At 38.4% G+C, this 27,296-nt stretch overlaps 1 protein-coding gene across 2 annotated transcripts in view; it reads right to left on the bottom strand.

Annotated features, from left to right (window-relative positions):
- Positions 1–27,296, bottom strand: part of LOC100565311 (gamma-aminobutyric acid type A receptor subunit alpha2) — a 117,637-nt gene that overhangs the window by 40,042 nt on the left and 50,299 nt on the right. For both annotated transcript variants that reach the window (XM_062981629.1, XM_008111659.3), the window contains 2 exons: positions 22,809–22,876; positions 2,216–2,436 (listed from right to left, as the gene is read on the bottom strand). In XM_062981629.1, the coding sequence (XP_062837699.1) occupies positions 2,216–2,436; positions 22,809–22,876 (289 nt within the window). The remainder of the gene's footprint in view (positions 1–2,215; positions 2,437–22,808; positions 22,877–27,296) is intronic.

Below are 27,296 nucleotides of genomic sequence, written 5' to 3'. Positions count from 1 at the left end.
TCTTTCGGACAAAGAATAAAAGGAGTTCAGCAGCTTTTTGGGGGTTTTATTGGGAAACTTTTCTTTGCATATACCAAGGCGTTAAAGTGAGTTGCAAATAGAAGAAATCAAATTTTCCAATTTTCATTTTGCAAAGTCTGGCAAACAGTGCAACTCCCACAATCCACCGAAATACAACTTGTGGAAAAGGGAGGCTGTATTCTTTTCCCCCCTTTCCTTTCAGTGCGCTGCTCATTGGGCTGGCAGTGGCTCTCTTTCTCCTATCAACGCTTGCAAAGTCTGGCAAACGTTGCAACTCCCATAATCCACCAAAATACAACTTGAGGAAAAGGGAGGCTGTATTTTTTTCCCCCCTTTCCTTTCAGTGCGCTGCTCATTGGGCTGGCAGTGGCTCTCTTTCTCCTTTCAACGCTAGCAAAGTTTGGCAAACGTTGCAACTCCCATAATCCACCAAAATACAACTTGGGGAAAAGGGAGTGCAGGAGAGCCCCGTAAAAGCCCCCCCCCCGGGCTGTTTTGGGCCACTGCGCATGCGCGTCCACCATTAACGAATTACTTTTGAAACTAATAAATTTTCGTTAAATTTCGAAAAATTTTGAGGGCAAAATTCGGAAATGACATCAGAAACAAAACGCTAGCCCTCCTTACTTTTGAACCAAGTTTAGAATCAATTTTTTCGTGGATCGCTCAAGCCTAACAACTAGTATAATAATATAATATGTTTTTAATTTATTTGTTTTTTAAATTATGGGGTTGGGTTTAGCACAGAGGCCTAAACCGCTGTGAATCTGCCATTCAAAAGGCTGGCAGTTGGAGCCCAGGTCGGGGTGAGCACCTGTCATCAGCTCCTGCTCACCTGCCGACCTAGCAGATCAAAAGCAGAAATGTGAATGGATAAGTAGGTACCGCTTTTAGCGGGGAAGTAATAAAAGCTGCTCTTAAGGACATTGATCGGGAGAATGTCCAAGGACAACAAAAAACTCCTCAGCATGGAAGCGACAGCACCCTCTGTGGCTGGAATCAAACACAGCCTCCAAGATGCCAGAAATAAGATGGGAAATGCCTTTACCTCTGTTTGTGTATTGTCTGTCTTTGTTAATTGTATAACAGCATTGACTGCTTGCCATATGTGTATCCTGTAATGCACCCTGAGTCCCCTCAGGGAGAAAGAGCAGAATATAAATTATTATTATTATTATTATTATTATTATTATTATTATTATTATTACTACTAATGACATACTTTAAGTTTTAGTTCCCTGTGAAAGGTGATGATGAGGATGATGATGATATGGTATCCAGTCTTCTTAAACATAACTTTAAAAGTTCTGCTCATATGAAACTATCTCACTCTATTAAAAAAAATAAGTGACTTCAAAGTTATGAGGGAAAACCCAGTGACAGTAATGATATAACTGAAGATTTTCTAAAAACAATAAGAAGAATATGGCACATGCCTTGTGCTCATTGAAACCAAATATACAATTTAGCTTTTGCTGTTTATTCAACCAATTGTAAACAATAAGTAGATCAATGCAGAGATAAATCTTAGACAATGCCATGATATATCTGGTATTTCTCTTGTAATACATCATCCAAATTTACTAGTTACTAATCCCTACTCCTAAAATGTAACAGACCTCTCTATAGACTATACAGCAGTGTACTAGCGAATTGTGGGCATTACAATTAGTAGCATGCATGTGTGCATAGGGAGCACCACAATGATACTGCTCTGGGGATGATGCACTTATTTTCTGTATTTAACACTCTGACAGGTGACTTATAGAGAGAGCGGCTCATGGTGACTTGGAACTAAAATGATAGGGACTCACAAAGTTAGGTTTTGAAACATGGACAGCCCAATACTGTTTCCCACCTAACCTCTGACCCCGGATTCTCCATTTTTTTCTGGTAAGAAAGCAACTCCAGAAGTGACAATAGTTTGTAGGGAGAGTTTGCATTTTTGACAGCTGCTAGAGCCTCCTTGCAGTCATGCCGGCCACATGACTTTGGAGGTGTCTACGGACAATGGCTCTTCGACTTAGAAATGGAGATGAGTACCAACCCCCAGAGTCAAACACAACTGGACTTAATGTCAGGGGGAAACCTTTACCATTACCTAGAGCCTCTGATGGGCAGAAGAGTTTCTCCCTGGCTCACCAAAATAGTCTACCAAGAGAGTAAATTGAATGAGATGGAATAGAATTTTTACCTCATAGTATATAGGAGAGTCCCATCATCTTGGATTCTTAGGAGTTTGTTTGGCATGGTCATGTTATGAGCAACTGACTTCTTCCCATTATGAAAGAATGTATCTGGAGTCCATATTTTGCTGGCCATTAGATTGTTCAGTCGAAGAATATTCATAGGACCTTTAAACTTTAACCGTTCGTCTTTCCATTTTTGACGGAAAAAAACATCTATTGTGTATTCCTGTCATGGAAAAAAAAGATAAAGTGTGGAACTACATTATATTCAACCTGTTATATTGTAGAAATAGCACCTTACTGCCAACTTTGTGCTAATGGGGAAAAGCTGTCGGCGTAGGAGGGAGGAGGCAGCATCAAAGGAGAAATAAATTAAATTAAATTCTGTAAAAACATCAAAAAATTCAGAATCTTTTTCAAGATCTTTGGCTATATACATCTGCATTTTGTGTGGGAATAGCTGTTTATACTTCCAAAGAGTGTTCCAAAGTAGATACTGGTAACTTTGTAGATAGAGGTGTTTGTGTAAAAGTAAGTTACTAGCAAAGTTTATCTTAATTTTCTTGGTTAACTGAATCTTCTGGTATCATTAAGTACCATATATCTTTCTGACTTCAACAGGACTCATTAAGACAGATACAATATACATTTACGAACTTCATTTTTGTTGAATTCATTAAGAAAAATGATGGGGGAAAGCCTTAATGATACCAACAAATTCAGTCAACCAAAGCCACATATAATCTTCAAAGAGATGTATGCAGACTAGACTGGACAATTATGACCCTTGTGCTAGTGGTTGTGGGTTAAAAGAAAGATATAGCAGCATACAAAGAAGAAGGCAACTGCTAGGTTTGAATGTCCTATTTCCATATGCTGGGAAGCGTGGTGGTGGTGAGAACCAAGATATTTGGGGGGAAATAGCCTTGGCATAAATCTTTTCTAAGCCATTTCTACCAGAGAGTTTTAGGACTTCATTTTCCAGAGATTGGGCTTTCAGAAATAGTTGATTCAGAATCTACAAACATTTCCTCTTATAGGCACCATTTCTGATTCTGCCCTATCCTTGCTGTTATTGCATGTGACTTTCAACATCTGACTGCCACCACTGCTGCTTTTGCATGTGCTGGCCTCTTTCATATTCATACACATTATCATTAAATATAAAAGTCAGGAAAACTGTTTCAATAAAAAGACAATAAAAGTAGGAGATGAGATATAGTTATAGAATTTAGAAGACAATACAAGCTTATCTAGTATTCAGATGAAATAAAAATTGAAAGTTGAAAACATTTTTTAAAACAAGGACAGGTTGCTTACCTCTAACTGTATTTCTTCAAGTGGTCATCTGTGAATTTATATAATTGGATAATCTGCACAGGTGCAGAGCACTGTTTGGAACCTTCTAGAATTACTAGACAGAAAAAGTTTTAGCAGTAACCCACTATCCTGAGACTATACAAGGTGCGGTTTCTTCCCAAACCCCTCAGTTCCTAGGCTGCAGCTGCAGTGATGTGTTGCTTCCGGAGCTGACCAAGGTTAATTGATGGACAGATCTGCACAGTGGGGCCCTCAACCCACCATCAAAGCATCTGTTGTGATTGAGGCCTCTGGTTTTGGAGACTGAAATGGCATACATTTTTCCTGATGATCCACCAATTGAAGGATTTTCAAACTAGGCTTGGGAAAGGCACTTGCCATGGGGATTTCAAAGAGGATTGAAGGCATAGAGGAACCATTGCTGAAGTGGATGCATGTGAAAACGTGTGAAGGATGTGATCACCATGGTAGAGGTCATGTGTCCCAGAGCAATTTGAATGTCTTTGGCCTGGACTCTCTTGACGATGCGACAACGTGTGATTGCTTTGTACATGTTGAGAAATCTGTCCTCAGGAGTGGGCTCCTTGGACTTTGTCTTCTTCTAATGAGAAGCAACCACTACCTCTGCCGAACATTCCATAGCAGCTTTCATCGAAGACATTGAAACAGGAACAGGTTTTCCCAAAGTGGATGCAGGGACTGGTGTTGAGAAGCCACATCTGAATGCTTCAACCCAATCTGGGACTTTGAGGTCGAAGTCAATGCCAAAGCTAAGGAGGAAGGTGCGAGAGCCTGTTGGTACAAGGAAGAACGAAGCCTTGCCTCCCAATTCTTCCTTGCTTGAGGCATAAAGGCCTGGCAATGAATGCAGGAATGGACAGAATGTCCTTTGATGAAGCAAAAAAGGAACTTAGAATGTCCAACTGTGTCAGCAAATTTACCTGAACATTGCTCAAACCATTTGAAGCGAGTTGTGGAGGCCATACTGGACTAGGCCATAAGTACCATACCCACAGAATGAGATGACTGCAGTACGGACGAAAGGAACTGAGGTGTTTTGACAGCAACCGTGCCTTATATAGTCTTGGGATGATGGGTGAGGTTAGCGCCAAAACATTTTCTGCCTAGTGATGCTAGGGTTCTGAACAGTACTTTGTGCTTGTGCAGATTACCTAACTGTGTGATTTACAGAGATCATGAAGAAGAAGCAATATTATAGTTGTCTCTGAGTGCCCAGTTAAAGACGTACCCCCATTTATATAAATATGGCTCCTACCTAGAGCCTCTTGTGTCTGTCATTCTCTCTGTTCCCTTGAGAAACTGTCCCAGGAATAATACCTGCCAAGTCACCTAGAAGTTTACAGATGGGTGGGTGAATGCTATATAATTATGTATGTATGTACTACATATGTAACAGCTACAGCAATACTGTAGAAGTAAACTGAAATATGAATGTGACTTCAAAGATTTTGTTTAATAAATGATGGCCTAAATCCAATTGTTTGATAAACTATGCAATTAGACCAGACTCACTAAAGCCCTAAAACTTACATAACAGTTGACCAAGTCACCATTCATTCACTGGCTCAATTGTAGGTGAAATGTCCAATTGCATTCAGGCCTAAGTGATGTTGTGCTTGCATGAGTGATTAACTTCTAAGCATTCCCAAAGTAATGATGCAGCATCTACAGCTTGATACAATTTTCTATCTTCTAATACTTGTAAATTAATAAAAACCAGCACATTTCATAAGGAAATTGTATTTAACCGTCATCCACTCAGATTGGTTATTTTAGCCTCACAGAGACAGGTTTTACAGCAGAATTCATGCAAAACTTGACATAGATGGCAAGCATTTATGATACTGTCACTAGAAAAATTGTAAACAATGTCTGACTTTCAGCTACTTTCTCTCTATCTATCTATCTATCTATCTATCTATCTATCTATCTATCTATCTATCTATCTATCTATATTCCAACCACTTTGGTCTCTCCAATGTATTAATATATTTGAGAAACCAAAATGGCTGGTATGGTTAGAATGAAAAACAACTAATCTGCTGTATTATGCTATTAGGGTACTTTTATGCCTTAGCCACACACAAACAGCAGGATTAAAAAAAAGAATGAACATAACTATTGGTAGTTGCAACAAGATAAATAAAGGCTGGTAAGGGTAATCAGATGAGAAAAATGTTTTTCATATGTAGATAAATCGAAAGATAACTGTAAGCTATAATCTCACTAGTATAAACAGCTTATTGGCTACTAAATAGTGAAGGTATCCTATTTTATATTACCTTTATTAAAAAAAGAAATACAAACATCTGCAAACAATGCTACTAAACAATACCATCCCCTACACACTACCAAACACTCCTACTACTCTAGCACACCCTTTACATTTGCATATAAAACAAACAAATTTAAAATTGACTTCCTGTGCTCCAATCCAAAGACATCTATATGAAAGAAGTCACATTTTCATTATTATCTAGTATTCCATACTAACTTCTTCCTAGTAAGTAAAAAAGTAAACCTTAATCCTCAAAACCAACAAGCATTTTCATTATTTTACTGCTTCTTCATAAAAGTTAAGAAAAGTTTCCAGTCCTATGGAAAATTATCTAATGATTTTAAAAAATAATTTATCCATCTCAGGGCCTGTCCAGGCAGGCTCAAAAAATCTGGACCTGTCTCTGTTTTACCGGAGGCATCCAAATGACACCTCCAGTAAAAATGAATTAATTCGGAACAAACCAAGGTTTCTTGCTTTATTCCAAATTAATTTTATACCCCATTAGATCCAGGCCTTCCTAATGGGGTATTAGGCCTATGGAGACACAGCCATTTATTTATTTATTTACTCTATTTCTATCCCGCCTTTCTCCACCCCGTAGGGGACTCAAGACAGCTTACATGGAGGTAATAATTCAATGCCTTAAAAACATATAATACAGACATTAAAATTAAATTACTGTATATACTTGAATATAAGCCAAATTTTCAGCCCTTTTTTGGGCTGAAAAATCTTCCCTCAGCTTATATTTGAGTTATGCCAGGCAGCGGAGCCTGAAGGTGAGACTCAAAAGCCGGCTGACTATGGAGGAGGAGGAAGAGAAGTGGGAGAGGCTGCACAGGGGGCCCATGGGTGAGTCTCCTATGCCATGAGGGCCGCTGTTCCTGCCAATCCTTCTCCTCCTCCAGCTGGCCATCAAAGAGGAAGTGGAGGAGGAAGAGGAGAAATGGCAGAGGCAGCACAGGGGCTGCTGCCCTTGTTTCTCCTCCTCTTCCTCCTCCCCCTCCCCCTCCTCCCGCTAAAGGAAAGAGGAAGAGAAGAAACAGTCCCCTCCAGCTGGCCATTGAGGAGGAAGAGGAGGAAGAAGAGGAGAAACCATGGCAGCAACCTGTTCTCCTCTTCTCCCTCCTCTCCCTCCAGCTGGCCATCAAAGAGGAAGAAGAGGAGAAATGACCAGCAGCAGCCACTTCTCCTCTTCTTCCTCCTCCCCCTTCAGCTGGCCATGGAGGAGGAATAGAAGGAAGAAAAGGAGAAATGGCAGCAGCAACCCTGTCTCCTCCTCTTCCTCCCCCTTCAGCTGGCCATTGAGAAGGAAGAGAAGGATGAAGTGGTGGCAGTAGGTGTTTCTCCTCTTCTTCCTTGACTCCCTCCTCAATGGCCAGCCGTTTCTCCTCTTCTTCCTCCTCCCCTCCAGCTGGCCATTGAGACAGGCAGGCAGCTGGAGGATTGCAGGAGGAGAGTCTCCTCCGTGCCTCCATTCCCCTCCTGTAGTCCACCAGCTGCCTGGGGTCGCCTCCTCTTCCTCCCCCTCCTGCTCCCCAGAAGGGAGACCTGAAAAGCAGAGAGGGGAATGGAAGTGTGAAGGAAACACCCCCTTTCACGATCAATAAGCCGCCTCTGTGCTTCTATTCCCCTCCCTGCTTTCTAGGTCTCCCTTCTGGGGACAGGCAGAGGCGTAGGGGGGAGGAGGAGGAGAAGGAGAAGGAGAAGACGAAGGAGAGCAGGCAGGTAGCTCTCCCAAGCAGTTCCTTCCAAAGAGCCAAAGGAAGGACCTCCCTGCAATTTCCCTCCCCAAGCTTTCCCCTTCCTCTCTTCCCACCTCCATTCCCCCCCCCACTTTTACAGCACCCCTTTCCTACTCCAGTCTTCCCTTTTTCTTCTTTACCCCTTCATATCCCAGTCTTTATTGCCTCCATTCCCCAACCTCTCTCTCTCCACTTTCCATGCCAGCCTTTCCCAGGTTCCAGCCTCTTTCCCATTTCAGTCTTGCCCCTTTCCCCACTGCAGTTTCCCACTTTCCACCCCCCTTTCCATCTCAACCTTTCCCAGTTTCTAGCCTCCCTTTCCCACCTCAATCTTTTCCCCTTCCCCAGTTCCCATCTCAATCTGTCCTACTTTTCCAGCTACCCCCTTTCCACCTAATTTTCCCACTTTGTCAAACACCCCTTCCCATGCCAAGATTTTTTTCTTGTTTCCAGTCCTTCATTCCCACCCCTTTCCTAAGTCAGTCTTTTGCACTTTTTCTTATTTATATACATAGAGCACTTTCCCCAAAATATATACTGTAGTTAAAATAATCTATGGTGATTATTGGATTGTTGTTCTTGTTGTTGTTGGTGGTGTTACATTTATTATTATTATTATTATTATTATTATTACATTATTATTTTTTTCTATTATTATTACATTTAGTATTTTACTCTTTATTATAATAAATTTATTATTTTTCTCTATTATTATTACATTTATTTTTCTCTATTATTATTATTATTATTATTACATTTATTATTTTACTCTATCATTACGGTTACTATTATATTTTTATTTCACTCTATTTATTAGTATTGGAAGGATATATAAGCACATTTATCAGTACATTGAAGAAGGTCAGAATAATGATTTAATCAGAGGTAGATAATCTTATTTTAAAATTACAGTTTTATGTAAATATTCAAAAACATTTAAGCTACTGATGCCTCAATTAATGTAATTTTATTGGTATCTATTTTTATTTTTACTCTTGAAATTTACCAAATAGCTGCTGCATTTCCCACTCTCGGCTTATACTTGAGTTAATATGTTTCCCCAGTATTTGCAGTAAAATTAGGTGCCTCGGTTTATGTTTGGGTTGGCTTATACTCGAGTATATACGGTAGATTAAAAAGCCATCTTGCTTCTTCGGGATTCCAAAAGGAAGTGGTGCTTAGCTCAGCCAGACCAGTAAGCAAGATATATGTGGAACATATGAGTATCATGGCCATACTTATAAAAGGCCCAGCGAAGATCTAGGAAACAAGTGCTTCTTTATCTGATACTGTTCAAGAGGGGTCAAGTACAGATAACTGCTTTGAGTCCCCTTTGGGGAGAAAAAGCAGAATATAAATAAATAATAATAGCATTGTCATGTAAGGCAAGGATGGAAAAATTGGTAGATATTTCACTGAAGAGTATAACAGGGCCAAAGGAGGGTGTAAATTAATCCAAAGTATTGGAAATTTTTGAAATGTTATTCATTGATACATCAAAAAATAGTAACAGTATTCAAGATATGGAAAAAGAGAAACCCTATCCAAGAGAAAAAATGGAAGACATCACTGAACTAAAGACATATGTTGACTTACTGCTTCTGGTCGGTCAGAGGGCGGAGTGGGTGTATCATGGATATCATAAAGCCTTGGAGGAAATGTGACACTTAGTCTCAGGGGACTGCGACTTGAAATGATGAGTCTGAAGAGTTGCTGTGAACTCACAAGTCACTTGAGATTTCAGAAGGAAATAAGAATGATGCCACTGATAAAGTGGCTGCCTTTTAGAACATTACTTTACAGAGCAGCTACAGAAGTAGTGCATTCCAGGAAAAGACCCAGGAAATTTTATAAAAATGTAATGGGAATATAACATAATGCCTGAAATCCTCTGAAGAGACTGACTTGAGCTGCCAGGTTGGTACATCATGGATTACTCAGCTTGTTTATCTCATCACACTAACTGAACAATATGTCAGCAAACCTGCAATCAAACTGGGGTGAGGACAATTTATTCAACAGCCTAACAATATCAGAAGGCTGCTAAACAAAGAACGAATATACAATGGTTACTGTTCAGTAGGGCACATGTATCCCCCCTTATGCGTTGTTATAGCTATAATAGCATAATGGATAAGAAACTGCATAGCAATGCATGTGGGAAATTTGCTCAGAAAAACAACTTCAGCACTAAAGTATCAGGTTCTCCTTCTTGACAGATACCTACCATAAAATATTTCTTCACTGGGGAACATTTCTCTCAGCAGAGGCTATTTTATTATAAAGATAGATATAAAGTTTTCTTGTACATAAATAACATCAGCTATTTTACTTCAGGGATTGTGTTAAGTCCTTACTGTTTGGGTTTCAAAACAAGGTTTTTGTTGATTTGAATGAGAAACGGCAGAAGATATTTATTGGAAACAATATTGCTTATTTACTTTTGCAAAAGAAAAAAAATGACTGACAGCTGCTCAAACAAACATGTGAACAAAATGTTTCCTGATGTTGTGTGTTTGAGTATGTGTAATTCTGCAGCTATGAAAACTTCTATGGATATGGAACATTTTTGTACCCTGAAGTGCACTGGAATTCCAATGCCATTTTTTATTTTAAAAAACTATACAAGGCTGTCAGTACAAATTTTATTACCTACCTAGATGGGAGCCAAATCAATTATTTAAATGAGGAGGTGGTTCTTGAAAAATGAAATGATGATTTCAAATTTATTTTTGATTTTAATCCATGCTGGCTGAGACTGAAACAAGAAAACAAGCAAAAGATATCCTACAAAACCATCTTAAGTATTACGTTGCTTTATTTGTTTTCCCATTAAAAATGCGTACACACAATAAACACACAATTTTACTGGCTAATGTGTATCATCTCCAGTGGTTAATTTGATTTTAGATCTATCTATCATTCCTTTTCCTTAGCATTGATTAAAGCAGTGATCAGCTTTCTACTGAACAGTAGATTTTTTTTAATGAGGCTTTTTAGTTGTATGACATTAACATTACTATGCTACTGTGACTGCATGCATTTACAGCACATCTGATTGCATTCCCCTTGTGTTAAATTTCTTCTCATTATGCAACTGAAACTTCAAATTCAGCAGTCTGAAAAGGAAGAAAATACTTCCAAAACAAGTAAAAAAAAAGAAAAAGTCAAGAAAAATCTGTCTCCCACAGTTTTAGCCTTTGCTTTCTTTGCTAATATTGCATTTCACCACAACATCAAGCTCAGCAGGTTTATCCTGAACACATTCTTCTCCGAGTGTCAAGTTCCTCTATAGAGGTTTATAGGTTGCCTTAACTGCCACATCTCTTTACTTGCACAATGTTAAAAGCCAAGAATTGCAGAGCAACACTGGCTAAAGAACTGACATTAACTATAAGGGAGGGAGAGTTTATAAAATCTGGCTGGATATTGCAAGTGATATGGATGCCACTGACACTTTAAAAGTGTCAGTCTAACTGATTGACCAGCTCTCTTGTTAAGTGAAAAGCTCACTTGCTCTATGGTAGAAAGTTAGTATTTTTGATCCTGAAAATACCATTTCTGTCAAGCATTTCTTTTAGGTAATTTTCATTGTTAATTTTTATTTTCTGAATCAGCTAGTTTCAAATGCATGTGAAAGGATAGAAAGAAAACACAAGCTTAGTGACTTTAGCTATTGAATTTTTTCAAGAATATTCTTAAAAGTGGTCGTATTTAAAATTAATCAGACAATCATTTTTTAAAAAGTGATCTCCAACACTAGGTCCCCATGGCAGTGCTGTTTTGGATGGAAAGGGGTCTTAACTGTATTTACATTTCCAAACAGGATTCATTAATTCAAAACAAAAATTGGAAATCAAGCTCTCAGTTACAAAAATCTTATTATTTCTGAGACTTAAAGTCTTCTGTGCCTTGTGTTATCTAGGGATGTTAATTGTTACTTCTCCTTCCATCAATCATGGATAAACGTGTTGACCAAAATGCACAAAATGAGAGTTTTAGGTGCATTTTTTAAATAATGTTTTACAGTTCAATACTTTTTGATAAAAAAATCTGATTCTTCACACAAAATTAGTTAACATGTGAAGTACAATACTTCATGCAAAACCATTACCTTTGTGTAAAATAGCATATGTACCTTTTTGCTATTGCAACTGATAATATAAAAATGCTGAATTTTTTGATCTGGTCCATTAGTGAAAAGCTTCATGCCAGTTCAATTTTTTGTACAGAATGATTTTACATGTTGAGATATATGACCCAGCAAGGACAAGAAAATTTGTTAATATTCTTTTTGTCAACAGTACTTGAATTAGTAAATTAGTGAATTAATGGAACACCATTTGGAATAAAAATACTAAATTATGCTACTCTATCGAATTGAAGGAAAATTGGCTAAAAACTGTACACAGGTGGTATTTAACACCAAAAAAAATAGGATTCATGTATAAAGATAGAAATAATATTTGTTGGCATTGTAGAAAACAGGTGGGATCATACTTTCACATGTGGTGGAGCTGTAAGGTAATTAATAATTTTTGGTTGATAGTTCATAGAGAATGTAAAAAAAATTTCAAAGTAAATCTTGAATGTAAACTAGAACATTTCCTATTAGGACTATACAATTTAAAAAAAGAAAAAGACTCAAATTCGGAAACAGAAAAAAATAACAAAGAGAAAATTTTTATTTATGCTATCACTGCAGCTAGAACAGTACTAGCCAAAAACTGGAAAGATGGGGAAAATCTCACCAAGGAAGCATGGCTGGAGAAATTAATGGACATCAAAAATATGGACAGACTGACTTTTTTGTTAAAAAAAACTACCGGAAGACCAATGAAAGAAACGAATTGGACACTTCTAGACAACTATCTACAAAAATCAACGTCTTGATACAATAAACACACGGGAAGTTAGAAGATCGGAAGTCTACCCCCCCTTCTCTTTCCCTCTCCCTCCCGTCCCGGATAGGGACCTTCCCTTTAGGCTATACCCTTCCCCATTCCTGTGCCCTCCTTCCCTGACCCATACCTGTCACCCCCACACTGACGTCCCTATAGCTTTCCCAACCCCCCTCCTTTTCTTTTTGCTTTTATGTAACATACCAAAACTTAATAAAAAGTATTTTTTTAAAAAAAGAATTAGTGGTTATTTAAACTCTGTGTTATTATTTATCTGAATAAATGGTTTTCTGATGAACAGATGGAATAACAAGACCACAAAAAACATATGGATTGAAATAAGGGCAACCTTATTAACGTTACCTATTCAATTCTGTCACCTTTGTGAAGATGTTGATATGCAAAGCCCTATAAAATTACCTTATTGTTACCCCAACTTTATTTTTTATATATGTTTGCTCTCCAATTCCTGGTATAAAGTGCTTTGGTTAAAAGATAACACACCTACATTTTATCTTCTGTATCTTTTGAAAATTGCATCGGTCCTTTTGTTTGCCAGTACAAAATTGAAGGTCACTGGACTGAAAGATAGAATGGTGGGTTATGCTTACAACAATGCGGTTTGCCAAAATACTATTTTATATGTTTATATAAATTGTATTCGTGTATTTCAGTAATCCTGCCTGACATTCCCTGCAGGCAATAGCTTCTTTCTATAGTTTATTTGTTAAACAATAAACTCTGAAGGATCAGAAGTTGATAAAACTGAGTAGGAGAATTGTCCTCAGCTTTTCACTCCCAAAGGCAATGTCCTTAGCTCCAAAGGCTTTAACAAAATACGCTGCACTCAGGAGTGTTCCTAAAAAAAATGTAAATTTCCTACTACATACTACATAACTGAACTGTTTCATTCAAATTGCTTTAGTAAATAATACAAAAGTTCCAGAAAATGCATATTTTCCCCATATGATCTATATAATTTCCATATTATTTTCTTTATTGTGGTAACGGTCAATTAACTTTGGCTTTTAGGATCCTTCACCTGATTGTCAATTTTGTCACAGATCAAGGATTGATCTAGTGAAATCAACTCAAAAACAGCAATCTTAGGCCCCATCTACACTGCCATATAATCCAGATTATTAAATCAGATAATCCACATTATATGCTTTGAATTGGATTATATGAGTCTACACTGCCATATATTGCAGTTCAAAGAAGATAATCTAGATTTTATCTGGCAGTGTAGAAGGGGCCTTAGGATACACCTACCTGGTACAATTAAGGCAGTTTGACAACACTTTAACTCCCAAGGTAATTGCAATTTTACAAGGACTTTAGCCAAAGAAGTGCTGGTTCCTCAGCAAACTACAGCTCCTATAATTCCATAGAACTGAATCATGGCAGTTAAAGTGGGTTATTTTTCATGTCAGGAGTAATTTGAGAAACTGCACGTCACTTCTGGTATGAGAGAATTGGCTGCCTGCAAGGACGTTGCCCAGGGGATGCCCAGATGTTTTGATGTTTTTGATGTTTTTGTAGGAGACTTTCTTCATGTCCCCACATGGAGCTGGAGCGGATAGAGGGAGCTCATCCATGCTCTCCTCGGGTTGGATTTCAACCGGCAATCTTCAGGTCAGCACCCAACTCCACTTTGCTTGCATAAATAGCTCCAGCATAAGGCAGCAATAACTCTGGACTCTATTGCACAGCAGCTGTAGGACAACCGATTGGAGCAACATACCAGCATGACTATCCTCACTATTGCACCCCTTCACATTTGCACAGTTGCATCACTTTGCCAATCCATGTACCATACCCATATCTGCATACCCTTATAATCCCACCTTCTTGCAGATTCATGATTTTTAATTATTTTTTTCAAGAAATCATTTTTCAGTTGCAACTAAGGATATTTTTTAAAAGCCAAATAATATTGAAAATGTAATAAAAATAAGCTTGGGAAAGTAAAGGGGAGAAAGGAGGAAAATTCCACTATATGCTAGAAGCAAGCAGTTTGGCAGATGCAATGACCAGTGGCAGTGAGTAGTAGGGGTGATCAATAAGCAGGGACAAACTCATCCTGATGCCCTCCAATCCTCTGCCTAGGGCATGGAACTCATTGTGCCTTTTGTCTGTTTTTGGAATTAAATTCTGCCCCTGAATTTGAGCTTCTGGTGGTGCAGCAGGTTAAACCAATGAACTGCTGAACTTGCTGACTGAAAGGTCGGTGGTTCAAATATGGGAGCAGGGTGAGTTTCCGCTGTTAGCCCAAGCTTCTCCCAACCTAACATGCAAATGTGAGTAGATCAATAGGTACCTCTCCGGGGAAAGGTAACGGGGCTCCATGCAGTCATGCCGGCCACATGACCTTGGAGAATGGAGAATGGAGAATGCCAGCTCTTCGGCTTAGAAATCGAGATGAACACCACCCCCCAGAGTCGGACACGACTAGATTTAATGTCAAGGGAAAACCTTTACATTTACCTACCTGAATTTTTACTGTGTTTTTAAGTCTCTCAGGCCCCTTCTGTATAACTGTATAAAATATACATTGGACTAGATCATATGGCAGTGTTGACTCAGACAACCCAGTTCAAAGCAGATATTGTGGTTTATCTGCCTTGATATTCTGTGGGCTCTTCCACACAGGGTCCATAATGTGGGAGCTCCCGCAGTTTTACCGGAGGTGTCCAAATGACATCTCCAGCAAAACCAAATTAATTCGAAACAAAGCAGGAAAACCCTGCATTGTCACAAATTAATCTGATACTGCATTAGACTTGGGTCTTCCTGAAAGTATGGGCCCTGTGGTGACTGACCCCTCGGTAGTCCTGGGACTACTGAGGGATCAATCTGCACTGCCCTCTAGGGTTTTCTGGGCTGAATCAGCCCTGAAACTCCCAACGGCACCAACCCTCTCCCCAAAACCCCCTCAAAAAGACTTTAAAAATAAAATTACCTGGTTGCCATTAAACTGCTGCCAGAGGTCTCCTGGTGCATAGAAATGACGTGCTAGGAGAAGTGGGGTGAGGAGTGATTTTGCTCCTCATCCTCCTCTCCTGGTGCTCTGGCAGCAATTTAATGGCAACTAGGTAAATAATTTTATTTTTAAAGTCTTTTTGGGGGGGAGTTGGATGTCTGGATGTATTCCTGGAAGATACTGGGAGGACATTTGGACAACCCTCACTGAAAGTGTAGGCTTCTGGGCTGGTGTGCAGACTTACGTTCACCTCGACCCGGGTTTCTTAGACCTAGTTCAGTACAGACTTTTCGACTGTGTGGAACTGACCAAGGTTATATGGCTGTGTGGACAGGCCCTCAGACTACCACCTCACTCTGTTTAAGGTGCAGATTGACTTGAAACCAAGGTATTTTTTGTCACTGGAATGCAGTACAACCAGAGCTTCAGAAAAGGTTTGCAGCAGCATAGATTTTACAGTCAAAATTCTTTTGATAGAACTAAATTCCAATTCCATGACAAATGCATCAGTACATACATAAAGGAGTAAACAACAAGACGATTTAAATCCAGTCTTCCTTGCCCAGATTTGAAGAAAATGTTATACATTTCTCTAACTGAACTGAAGACACCGAAATTAGCTATTTAAATTAGGATTTAATATTATAACTTTCCTTTGACAATTATGTTGATTAGTCATTCAGATTTACTGGTATTTGTTTTTCTGCATTGTGTTTTTGGGAGAGTTCCTTTTACATTTTTTTAAAGTGAACACAGCTTTTCCTCTCAGGCTAATGTCACAATAAATTTATATCACTGGCCTCTCTAATTCTTTAGGGCTTTTCGGCACAACACTAAGCTTACACATTTCATAAAAACAGCTATAAGACAGCTGAATCTCCAAAGGTGCAATCTGCTTTACTCTTATTCTTTAGTTTTCTTCTGTTAGGGTCAGTTATTGTACATAATCAAGTTGCGAATCATCTTTCCAACCTTCACCTATGATGTAAAACTTGATTGCTAATGCACTTATATAAACTTCTAAGGTAGGAATTAAATGTTGGTTTGGATTCGAAACAAACAGAGATAGCTAGTTCGCATTGGTGAAGTCATGAAAAGAATACAGTTGAGAAACGTGCCCAAAGCACACACATCCATTTCTGTATGGACAGAGGAAGCAATTTAGTGTATGGATTCAATGAGGCGTTTTCTACAGTGCCATAGAATCCAGATTATCAAAGTAGATAATCCATAGTATTTGATTTGAACTGGATTATATGAATCTATACTGTCATATAATCCAATTCAAAGCAGATAATCTGGATGTTATATGGCAGTGTAGAAGGAGCCTGAGTTTACTGACTGGAACTAGTTACCTCCAGAAGATAGTACCAGAACTCAATTTTAACGATTTTAACAGATTAGAGAGATGGGCCGAAACTAACAAAATGAAGTTCAACATGGACAAATGCAAGATATTCCACTTAGGCAGCAAAAATGAAATGCAAAGATACAGAATGGGGGAGGCCTTGCTGGAGAACAAGCCCTATGAAGAGTGGCTTAAAGAGAAGGCTGGGAGGAGACATGATGGTAGCCATGTATAAATATGTGGGGGGATGTCATAGGGATGAGGGAGCAAGCTTGTTTTCAGCTGCCCTGGAGACTAGAACAGGGAACAATGGCTTCAAACTACAGGAAAGGAGATTCCACCTGAACATTAGGAAGAACTTCCTCACTGTGAGAGCTGTTCAGCAGTGCAACTCTCTGCCCGGAGGCTCCTTCTTTGGAGGTTTTAAGCAAAGGCAGGATGGCTATCTGTCGGGGGTGCTTTGAATGCATTTTTCCTGCTTGGCAGGGGGTTGGATTAGATGGCCCATGAGGTCTCTTCCAACTCTATGATTCTATGGTTCTAAGACCTCAAAAAAGTTGAGCCTTTGAGATTTCCATGTCATTAAGTTTCAGGCACATAAAAGAGTTAATTTAAGAGTTGGATAATTTCATTTAATATATACTGTCCATGAAAAAAGTGCCACCATACTTTACCTGTGCACATTTTGGGAATATACAAAGCATACATTCCTTAGCAGAGTATAAAAGAACTCAGAAAATCAATAATCTCACATGCAGCAGACATGCATTTCAGGAATCCCTTGGTGCAACAAAAACCTGTAAACAACACTGCTTAATTAATAATTACATTGTCAACCAACTTTTTCTCCAAAGAATTAATGGTAAATCATTCTTCCACACCTCATTTTATTTTCCCAGTAACATTTGTGGTAATTTATGCTGAAAGATAGTCACTGGGACATGGTCACTCACTGACCTTTCTGACTGTATGTGGATTTTAACATGGGTCATCTGCTTCTAGTTTTACACTTTAAAATCTTATGCAGCTTGACATCAGTAGCAACAAGAGAGAGGAAACAGAATGACTCAGAAAGAGAATGGCTCTTGTAGCAGACCATTATACTCTTAGTATTGCACAAACTATTATTTATGTGTCATCACATCTCAACATCATTTCTCAATGTCATGTACACCAATCTAAAATATTTATCTTCTGTTGTAAATTCTAGTCACTATCTCTGGACAGAAGCTTGGCTAGAGTATCTGACTGCAATCATTTATTCAGATGGACAATGCTGTATATCAGCAATTCCTTGTTCTAGTATGAATCTTTGGAAGCACTGACTCCTAGGGTCTTGGTGAAATATAGTGTGAGGATAATTGTAAACTTTTCTCCAGAAGTATTTATATCCCTTTCACTGATAACTGTACTCATTATACACTTCCTATGTCTGTATTCCCCATTTTAACCGTACTTAATGCCAAAATTATGGCATTCAATAATATGCACTTGATCAGCTTAACCACAAAGAGTTTTCTTTACTTTTCACCCATTTCAATCTGACAAGGAATGTACAGCACAGCCATCGATTGCTCAATGACACATTCCTTTCAATGTTTCTTTACTATCCTTTTGTGTATATCCACACTGTCTGTGTGAAGTATTTGTTGCTTTTATTGGAATTTATTGTTAGTCACTGTCACTAGCTGTTCTAATCTTCTCAGCATCTCATTGATCTATCTCAAGAGAGATTTTAAAAAGTATACAGTTTGAGTACTCCTTATCCAAAATCCTTGGAACCAGAAATTTTTCAGAGTTTGGATTTTTTTAATCATGGACTACCTGTATTTGCACATACATACATACATACACTTTGAATTGTGCTCAGAAGTAGGCTGCCATTTCCTAATTGGTTCTATCATAAAAACATGAAAAAGGTTTATTAAACTGCAAAAACTTTGTTTTTGTGGGACATACTGTAACCAATTTTGCTATAGTTTTTTAATGAATATTTCCTAGAATCTCAACCAATTCAACATATGAACTCATCAGATGGGGCTTACTTTGGTGGCATACGCTGGTTGAGCCATAGTTTACCCACAGAACCTGCTGGCTCTCATTCCACATTGCAGAGGAACTTCCAGCAGGGCTCCATGGATAAACTGTAGCAAAACTGGCATATGTCACTGCCACAGTAACACAAGAGGCTTTCCTGTGTTGCACCAAAAGCAATGGGGGGAAGCTATGCTTTCTCCCATGGGATAGGCATGCTGGTAAGCTGGGCGATGCAGGGCTTGGAGTGACAGGTTTCCCACACACATTGACAGGCGCCACTGGATTTGCCATAATCTATGGCTATTCTGGCAGCCTTTATGATAAAGTCCATAGTTTGTGGCAGCCACAAAAATGAATTTTCTGGAATATAACAGTTACTTTCAAAGTATGTACTGCACATTAAAAAGGAACAACACTTTCAAACCAGGAACAGTTTTTTTTTCAAATTTTGCGACACAGTAATTCAGTTTTACTAGAAAATGTGAGGTTAAGACAACTGTATAAGAGATCTAGACAAATTGTAATAATTGATTGTATGGAGACACAACATATCTTATGAAAACTTTTCATTTATATTTTAAAAAATAAAGTTTGTAAGATAATTATATACAGTTCCGGGATTGTTGTCATTTCTTGTTACATTTGCACAACACACCTACCTGCTGAAGCTGACAAACTAACATGTTGCAACACACAGTTTGGAAAGCTGTGTGAATTACGTACTTTAGCCATTCCCATGCTGTTCTAACCCTAATCTAACCCTATTCACATGAAGTTGCCTCATGAGCAGTATGTTATAAAGCAGTTAACTAGTTTCTTATTGATTCTCTTTGAACTCTTCAATCAAAGTAAAAAAGTGTCAATCTACCATAATGGAATAGTGGGGTGGAAGATAAATCTGTTATGAACTATATGGGAGCTTCTTTCAGATCCCCTCATCTGGCATAACAGCTACTTTTGTTGTTGATAACTATTAACACTGATAGCAGCAGTTTAGATGGGAGAATATGTCATTGTTTAGTGTCAATTCAATTGTTTACTACTGTTTTCTATTCTTAGGTTTTTTGGCACCATCCTCAATCAAAGTGGTTTAAATTGTAGTTCTGTGAGATCAGATTGACTAACAGCAATTTGTTCAGAGTCCTAATGGAAGTTGTGTGAATAAACATCTGTATCTGCATTGTTCATCAAAAAATGCATGGGCCGTAGCTATAATAAAGCCATAAAAAGAGAAACAAAAAAAACTCCACTTATTAAAATGAAAAGGAACATAAGTAAAGCTCACTGGATAATCAAATGATACATCTTCATTCCCCAAATGCCTGTTTTCTTAGTAAGACAGAAAAGAAGCAAAGGATTTTTTTAGTTTGTTCTAGGTATGCAATGCTACCTGTCAAGCACTCTGTAGACCTCTCAAGAGTAATTCCCTTTTAATTTGTTATAATTGTTAATGATCACCTCAATAATTATTTACTTTCAAATTTATGAAGATAGCTGTAATTTTATGTTTGTCCCTACATATTTGACAGTTGTCTATTAAATAGCAGTGCCAATAAGCACTTTAAAGGAAATGCTTCCTATTTCAGAGTTAATGTCAGCCCTTGGCTTTGGTAAACACTTTAACCACTTTTGTACAGCTGACTACTTATCTACCAACAGACCTGCAACTAATGGCTGTGGCTGTCATTTTGAGGCACAGATTTTCATTTCCATAAGGACTCTCTAGAGAGCTATCATTTTTGTAAAAGCTAAATAGGATTCCATTATCTGTTGCTGTGTGTCTTATGTTCTCATTTACACCCAAGCAAAGCAAGTGTGAAATGCTGCCAAGTGAATTCTCCACCCGCCTCTCTAGATTTTAAAAATGTATTTCATACTACATGTGCTGCAATGGCAAACCATGCTGACAGTGCCGAGCTACTAAAATGATTGATCTATTAAAGTAAGTGATAATATTTTCTATCACTTAAAGAACTTCTGATATTCTCTTGAGATACATGCTGTCCTTTAATCATTTCAAATTTTACATATGCTCTGTAGCCTGTTGCCTACCTGAAGTGATTGATTAAATCTGGTATATGCTCTTGTAGCAGTTATTTGGAAATTAAGCAATAAAACAATATAGTGATTTAGTCTTGGTTAATACATATAAAATATAGAGTCTTCTATGATATGAATATTACGTTTTTTGATTAATATTAGTGAAGAGGTCATTGGGCCTGTAACCAAAGCACCTCCTACTATACCTTATTCCACTGCACAGTATACTCAGTAAAAAGAAGTTAACTTGTGCAGTGTTAAATATTATTTTGTTCCAATTTGGTTGTTTGTATTTCTTTTGTATCAAAAGAAGAGCCATAACAACAACATAAATGCTATATGTGTTAAAATGGAACTAAGAAAGTGAATATAGGGCATGGCTAGAAGAGTAATAGAGAAAAGAAAAAATTGAACATATTTCAGAAATAGGTAATGCCTATTATAATCAAGAAGGTAAAACAAACATTTTTTGCTAAAACAATGATATCTATTATCTTTAGGCATCTTGCAGAATAAACAACAAAAGACAGAAGAGGGCCACCCTTACACAAAAGATTCATTGTATCAAATTTTAGTTACAACTCTAAATATTGTGCTGTCAATAACAGTAACTTATTCAAGAGTTGATCAAGTATACCATCAAATGTTCCAGCTTCTGCTGGCATGTTCAGTTCATTCATTAGCCCAGCGATATATTAACTTTTGCTTACACGCAGTCACCATGAGAAGAGCATTATAACTAGCTACAAATCTGAGAGACTGTGCCATGTCAACCTTTTCAAATTGCCTGGTTGTTGTTTACTTAAAAGGCATGTCCTAAGCTGCCTGTGGGATCTTCAGTCTTCAGCTGTGCCTGACAGACCATGCTGCTGTAATTGGATTCTGTGAGTATGACACTGGGTCAGACTTGAGGTTTGCTTTCCAAGGTTGAAAGAGTAATTACAACGGGAAACAAATCTGTATGTGTTACTTTGATATCTTGGACTCATACCCTATTGCAGATTGATTTCTTGCCCTTGATGCTGTAAAAATGACTGCTTAGCTTTCCCTGTAAGGAAATAAAGAAATGGCACCTCTTGTGTATTGCACATATGATTGCATTACTGTCTGATGTACTTTCCTGAAAGGCAAAGGGCCATTGCTAATCAGTGCCTTGAGGGAATCTTTCAATTATGGAGTTTCAGGAGGTCGGTAACCTTGTTAAGACATGGTTGCAGCTCCCTCCCACATTTCCCTGACAACCCATGGAGGTCAGAAGTGCAGAGAGGGCTGGAAAACACATCCCCAGTGTTCCCTACGTACTGTACTTGGACAACATGTCTGAATAGGGTTGTAGCCTAGTTGCAGAGTGGCTTTACTTGCAAAGACCATAGGTGCTTCAGTACGTTTTGAACCTCATCATATTAGCCAGGCAAAGCATCCCGCTTCCTCTGGCAACCAAGAGGAAAGAGGGGACAGTGGGGTGAACCTGTCGCCCCGCACTCAGCTGCTTCTCAGTGACACTTTTCCCCATCACATGGAGAAAGTGTCACTCTATTGGAGCAGCCCAGTACTGGCTCCATTGGAGCCAGCATAACACAGGAAGCCTCCCATGTTGAGAGGGAAGTGTCATATGATGCTTTCCCTCCAGTTGGAGGAAGGGCTTCCACAGGAAGCTTCCTTACATCATTTGATGGGCAGCGGGCCCATCAGTGCTCCAGTTGGAGTGGAAGCATCGAAGGACGTTTCCCAAGGTAAATGTGATGAGGTGGTTAGATCCCAAAGGTTCAACAACAGTCCATGAAAGAGTGTGAAAGCCATGTCCCCCAACCAGTTTCCATGCATTCTTGCATATTTCTACCTTATTCTACATCAGCTCTTAACACTACCGCTATACGCTAAATAGCATTATGTAAAAAACTTCTTTCACTTTGTAGACTCACCATGTCTGTATCTGAAACTGGCCCAAAACTGGTCACGTAGATGTTTGTGAAGACTTCAGTTGTACTGTCTGGTATTAAAAAAAGAAAAGCAAAAATAAGTGCATATGTGTGTATTTTCCTCTTTGTATTCTGTTTACAAATATGCTGAGACAGGTCTTGCAATGCATTTTCTTCAACAAACAGTAATGCATTTTTGTCAGCAAATAACAAACAGGTATTTTTGGAGTGCAGCCATGAGTACCTTTAAAAAAAAGAAACTATTTATGACCACTGTAAAAAACTAGTTTCTAAAGGAAACCCAGTAAAGCCTCTAAAATTCTTCCAATAAACAAAGAGCTGATCATTTCTTTCAGTGGGTTGTCTTGTTGTATCTAGGATAAGAACATCTGTGAGAATTTGGTATATCCTTAATTTTGTGTGTATATCATTGGCACTTTTGAATAATACATTGGATATAGGTTTGTATACAGAACACTAAAAATTAAAAAATATGCTTTTAAAGTCTAATATAGAATTATAGAAGCATAAGGTGGCTCATGAACAGAACTTATAAAAGATATTGTGCTGTCAATTACAATGTCAGGATCCCACCAGTGAGAGCTGGAGACCAAATTCTGAAAGCATTTCCCAAAAACACAGCCCTTCCAAGCTTTGCTTATGAACCAAGTATTTTTCTGCACATCAAATCATGTGAGCCTAATTCCAGTCTTTTTCTTGCTCTCACAGAGGGCCGGTCCAACAATGAGGCGAATTAAGCGGTCACTTCAGGCGCAAAACATACAGGGATGCAGTCGAGACTGCATTTTTTGTTGATTTGTTGTAAAACATGATGTTTTGGTGCTTAATTTGTAAACTCTTAATGTAATTTGATGTTTAATAGGCTTTTCCTTAATCCCTCCTTATTATCTAACATTTTTGCGTATCCAACGCTTTTATTTTTCAGTGATTGGTTTGGGGGGGGGGGGCAAAATTCTGTTTGCCTACACTTGAAAAATACCTAGGGCCGGCTCTGCTCTCACATGTTCCATTTTGGATAAGTAATTTTGTTCTTTAAAGGTACACTGCTACAGTAGATTGGCAAACTATGCACCCCTGGACACTCCTATATGTAGATGACATAGCACTTGGCCAACTAAAACATGCAGCCCCCCAACAACAGCTGCAGACATGGAGTAATAGTGAAAATTGACTTCAATTGAACATACCCAAAATAGAGTATCTGGAATGTGGGCTTCAAACTGGAAAAACAATTCAAATTCATGGACAAGCATTAAAGGAGGTCAGTCAGTTTAAATACCTAGGGTCACTGACCTCAAAACAAAGTTCCGTGGAAATGACAGTCACAATACTAACCCCTCCATTGGGAAAATAGTTTAGAAAGAAGGAAGTTCTTTTAAGGTACACCAATACAACTGTCCATCCTTCAGGAAACACTGCCCTAATGTACCAGCTGGTCCCAATTAGATTACAAAATCACTTACTGAATGATAAACCATTACTAATATGAATCCAAATATTTTGTTGAAGGCTTTCATGGCCAGAATCACTAGGTTGCTGTGAGTTTTTTGGGCTGTATGGCCATGTTCTAGCAGCATTCTCTTCTGATGTTTTGCCTGTATCTGTGGCTGACATCTTCAGAGGTTCTGTTAATAGTGAAGCAAGTGGATATCTGTGGAATGTCCAGGATGGGAGAAAGAAGCCTTGTCTGTTTAAAGCAAGTGTGAATGTTTTAATTAACAAGCTTTAAGTCACATTTAGTAGCCATGAAGCTGCAAAGTCAACAGTAAGGGTATCCGCATAGAGGTAGGAATGAAGGAATGAAAAAGATCCTACAGAAAGGTAGTGTCTGGGAGAACTTTTTCTCAAACAAGTAAATTCAGCACATTGCTTCAGGTGTCATTTATAATTATAGCAATTGCGGTAACTGTGAGAACCTAAACATTGGACACCAACTTTTTGGGTGTGTAGCCCTCTGTGCAGAAAACCATATTTTCAAAAAGACAGAAGTGGGCTGGTTTAAATGTAACATAATACAGTATATTATAGTCCCTCCAGGAGATAGAGTGGTCTACAAATAATAATAATAATAATAATAATAATAATAATAATAATAATAATAATAATAATAATAGAAATTGACAAAATTACGATCTGCCAACTGAAAAAGGCCACTCTGCTGGGATCTGCACACATCATCCAAAAATACATCACACAGTCCTAAACGCTTGGGAAGTGTTCGACTTGTGATTTTGTGATACGAAATCCAGCATATCTATCTTGTTTGCTGTGTCATAAAATAATAATAATAATAATAATAATAATAATAATAATAATAATAATAATAATAAACTTAATCCATGGTTGATCTGATGGCCGAAAGTGAGGAAGAGCTGAGGAGGTGAAAGAAGAAAGTGCAAAAGCTGGGTTGTAGTTAAATGTCAAGAAAACCAAGATCATGGCAACGACACCTATTCATAACTGGCAAATAGAAGGAAAAAACGTGGAGGCAGTTTTATATTTCTAGGTGCAAAGATCACTGCAGATGCAGACTGCAGCCAGGAAATCAGAAGACGTTTACTTCTTGGGAGGAGAGCAATGGCCAACCTTGACAAAATAGTGAAGAGCAGAAACAGCACACTGGCAACGAAGGTCCGCATAGTCAAAGCAATGGTATTCCCCATAGTAACCTATGGATGCGAGAGCTGGACCATAAGGAAGGCTGAGCGAAGGAAGATAGACGCTTTTGAACTTTGGTGCTGGAGGAAAATCCTGAGAGTGCCTTGGACCGCAAGAAGATCCAACCAGTCCATCCTCCAGGAAATAATGCCCGGCTGCTCACTGGAGGGAAGGATATTAGAGGCAAAGTTGAAGTATTTTGGCCACATCATGAGGAGACAAGAAAGCTTGGAAAAGATCACAATGCTGGGGAAAATTGAAGGAAAAAGGAAGAGAGGCCGACCAAGGGCAAGATGGATGGACAGTATCCTTGAAGTGACTGGCTTGACCTTGAAGGAACTGGGGGTGGCGACAGCTGACAGGGAGCTCTGGCGTGGACTGGTCCATGAGGTCACAAAGAGTCAGAAATGACTAAATGACTGAGTAGCAATCCATGGTTTAGCATTATGAAGTTTTATCCATTCAGTCAGTATGTTTCGCCCTCATGCACTTCTTCTTGCCCTCTGATTCAGCCACAAGATGTTGACTTCTATTTTAAATTAGTCACAGCTTGCTCTTTCATCCAAACACAGAAAAGTTGGTTAACTTTACTCGTTTCAATTAAGAACAAGTACTGTAAGTTTCTATTTTGTTCATCTTTCCCTTCCTGCATTTTATTCCCCATCTAGTTTTGCATCAGATTACAAAAGTGTGTTTTCTTCCTACACTGAGATTTTCAGAAATGTGAACCATTTCCACATAATCATAGAAATTAGGCTGGAATCACATCTGCAAAAAGGTCTACATGTACTTCAATCCCACTGCTGTTGAAATACATGATGTTCCTCCATTTTCAAAGTTAAAGTGCTTCTTTTAGGGTTTAGTGTGATTTATTTTAAAAGCTCCCATTTTACTTTGCAGTTTTAGGGAAAACAGTTTTTTTTTACACATGAGACCCATGCCCCCAGAGGACTGGGTTGAAATTGAGGGGAAGTGATTGAGGGTGGGACAGGTTAGTAAGTGATTAAAGGAACCAGATGAGAGAGAGGAGAGGGAGGAAAAGTCCAAGAATCACTGAGAGTCCCTCATAGTGCTAAGCTATGCTTTGGCATTATGACAATGACACTTGGAAGCTTTGGCTTCAGTGTTATCTCCTTACACAGACAGCCAAATTACTGCCTTTCTCATTTCTTCTGTAGTTATTAATGTACTGGGTACTATATTATTCACAACTGCTTAGTGTTAATTTATTTTACAAACTGAAAAAGTCCCCATAGTTTATTTTTCTGCAGAATGAAAAATCCAAAATCCACACCAGGGCAGTTTTTTTATTAAGATCAAACCAATTATTGGAAAATAGTGCTTTCCAGTGCTCTGAAAGCTTTCACTAAAATAGATGTTAAGCAGAACAAAACAAAACAAAAATAAAAAAGGGAGGGGGAGCTGACAGCATGTCAAAACCACACTGTCAGTTGGATGAAGCAGTCTTAAAATGAATTTCAGGAATTGCTCTCAAAATTTAATTAGTTTAGCCTTGGCTAGGTGCTATGCAGGTGATAAACTAGAAAAAATTGGATAAGACAGAGCATTAAAACAGCAACAGAACACAACTAATCACAAAAAGCCTTTCTAAAAGGAAATGCTTGTTTAGACGATATGAGTGCCCAGATCTGTTACACTGAATTTGACCCCAAAGGTTTAGGACCAACAACCAAAAATACTAGTTCATCGATGTCTGTCAATGCAGCTGTTAGCAAGATTGCTCAAAGATAGTCATTTAAGTCCAACAAGGTCAATACCTAAAGTCCGCAACTCTAAACTAGGGGTGTGTGA

Source organism: Anolis carolinensis, chromosome 5 (genome assembly GCF_035594765.1).
Source record: "Anolis carolinensis isolate JA03-04 chromosome 5, rAnoCar3.1.pri, whole genome shotgun sequence".
NCBI classification, from domain to species: Eukaryota; Metazoa; Chordata; class Lepidosauria; order Squamata; family Dactyloidae; genus Anolis; species Anolis carolinensis.
Note: the sequence above shows the minus strand (reverse complement) of the source record. Positions and strands in the feature narration are given on the sequence as shown.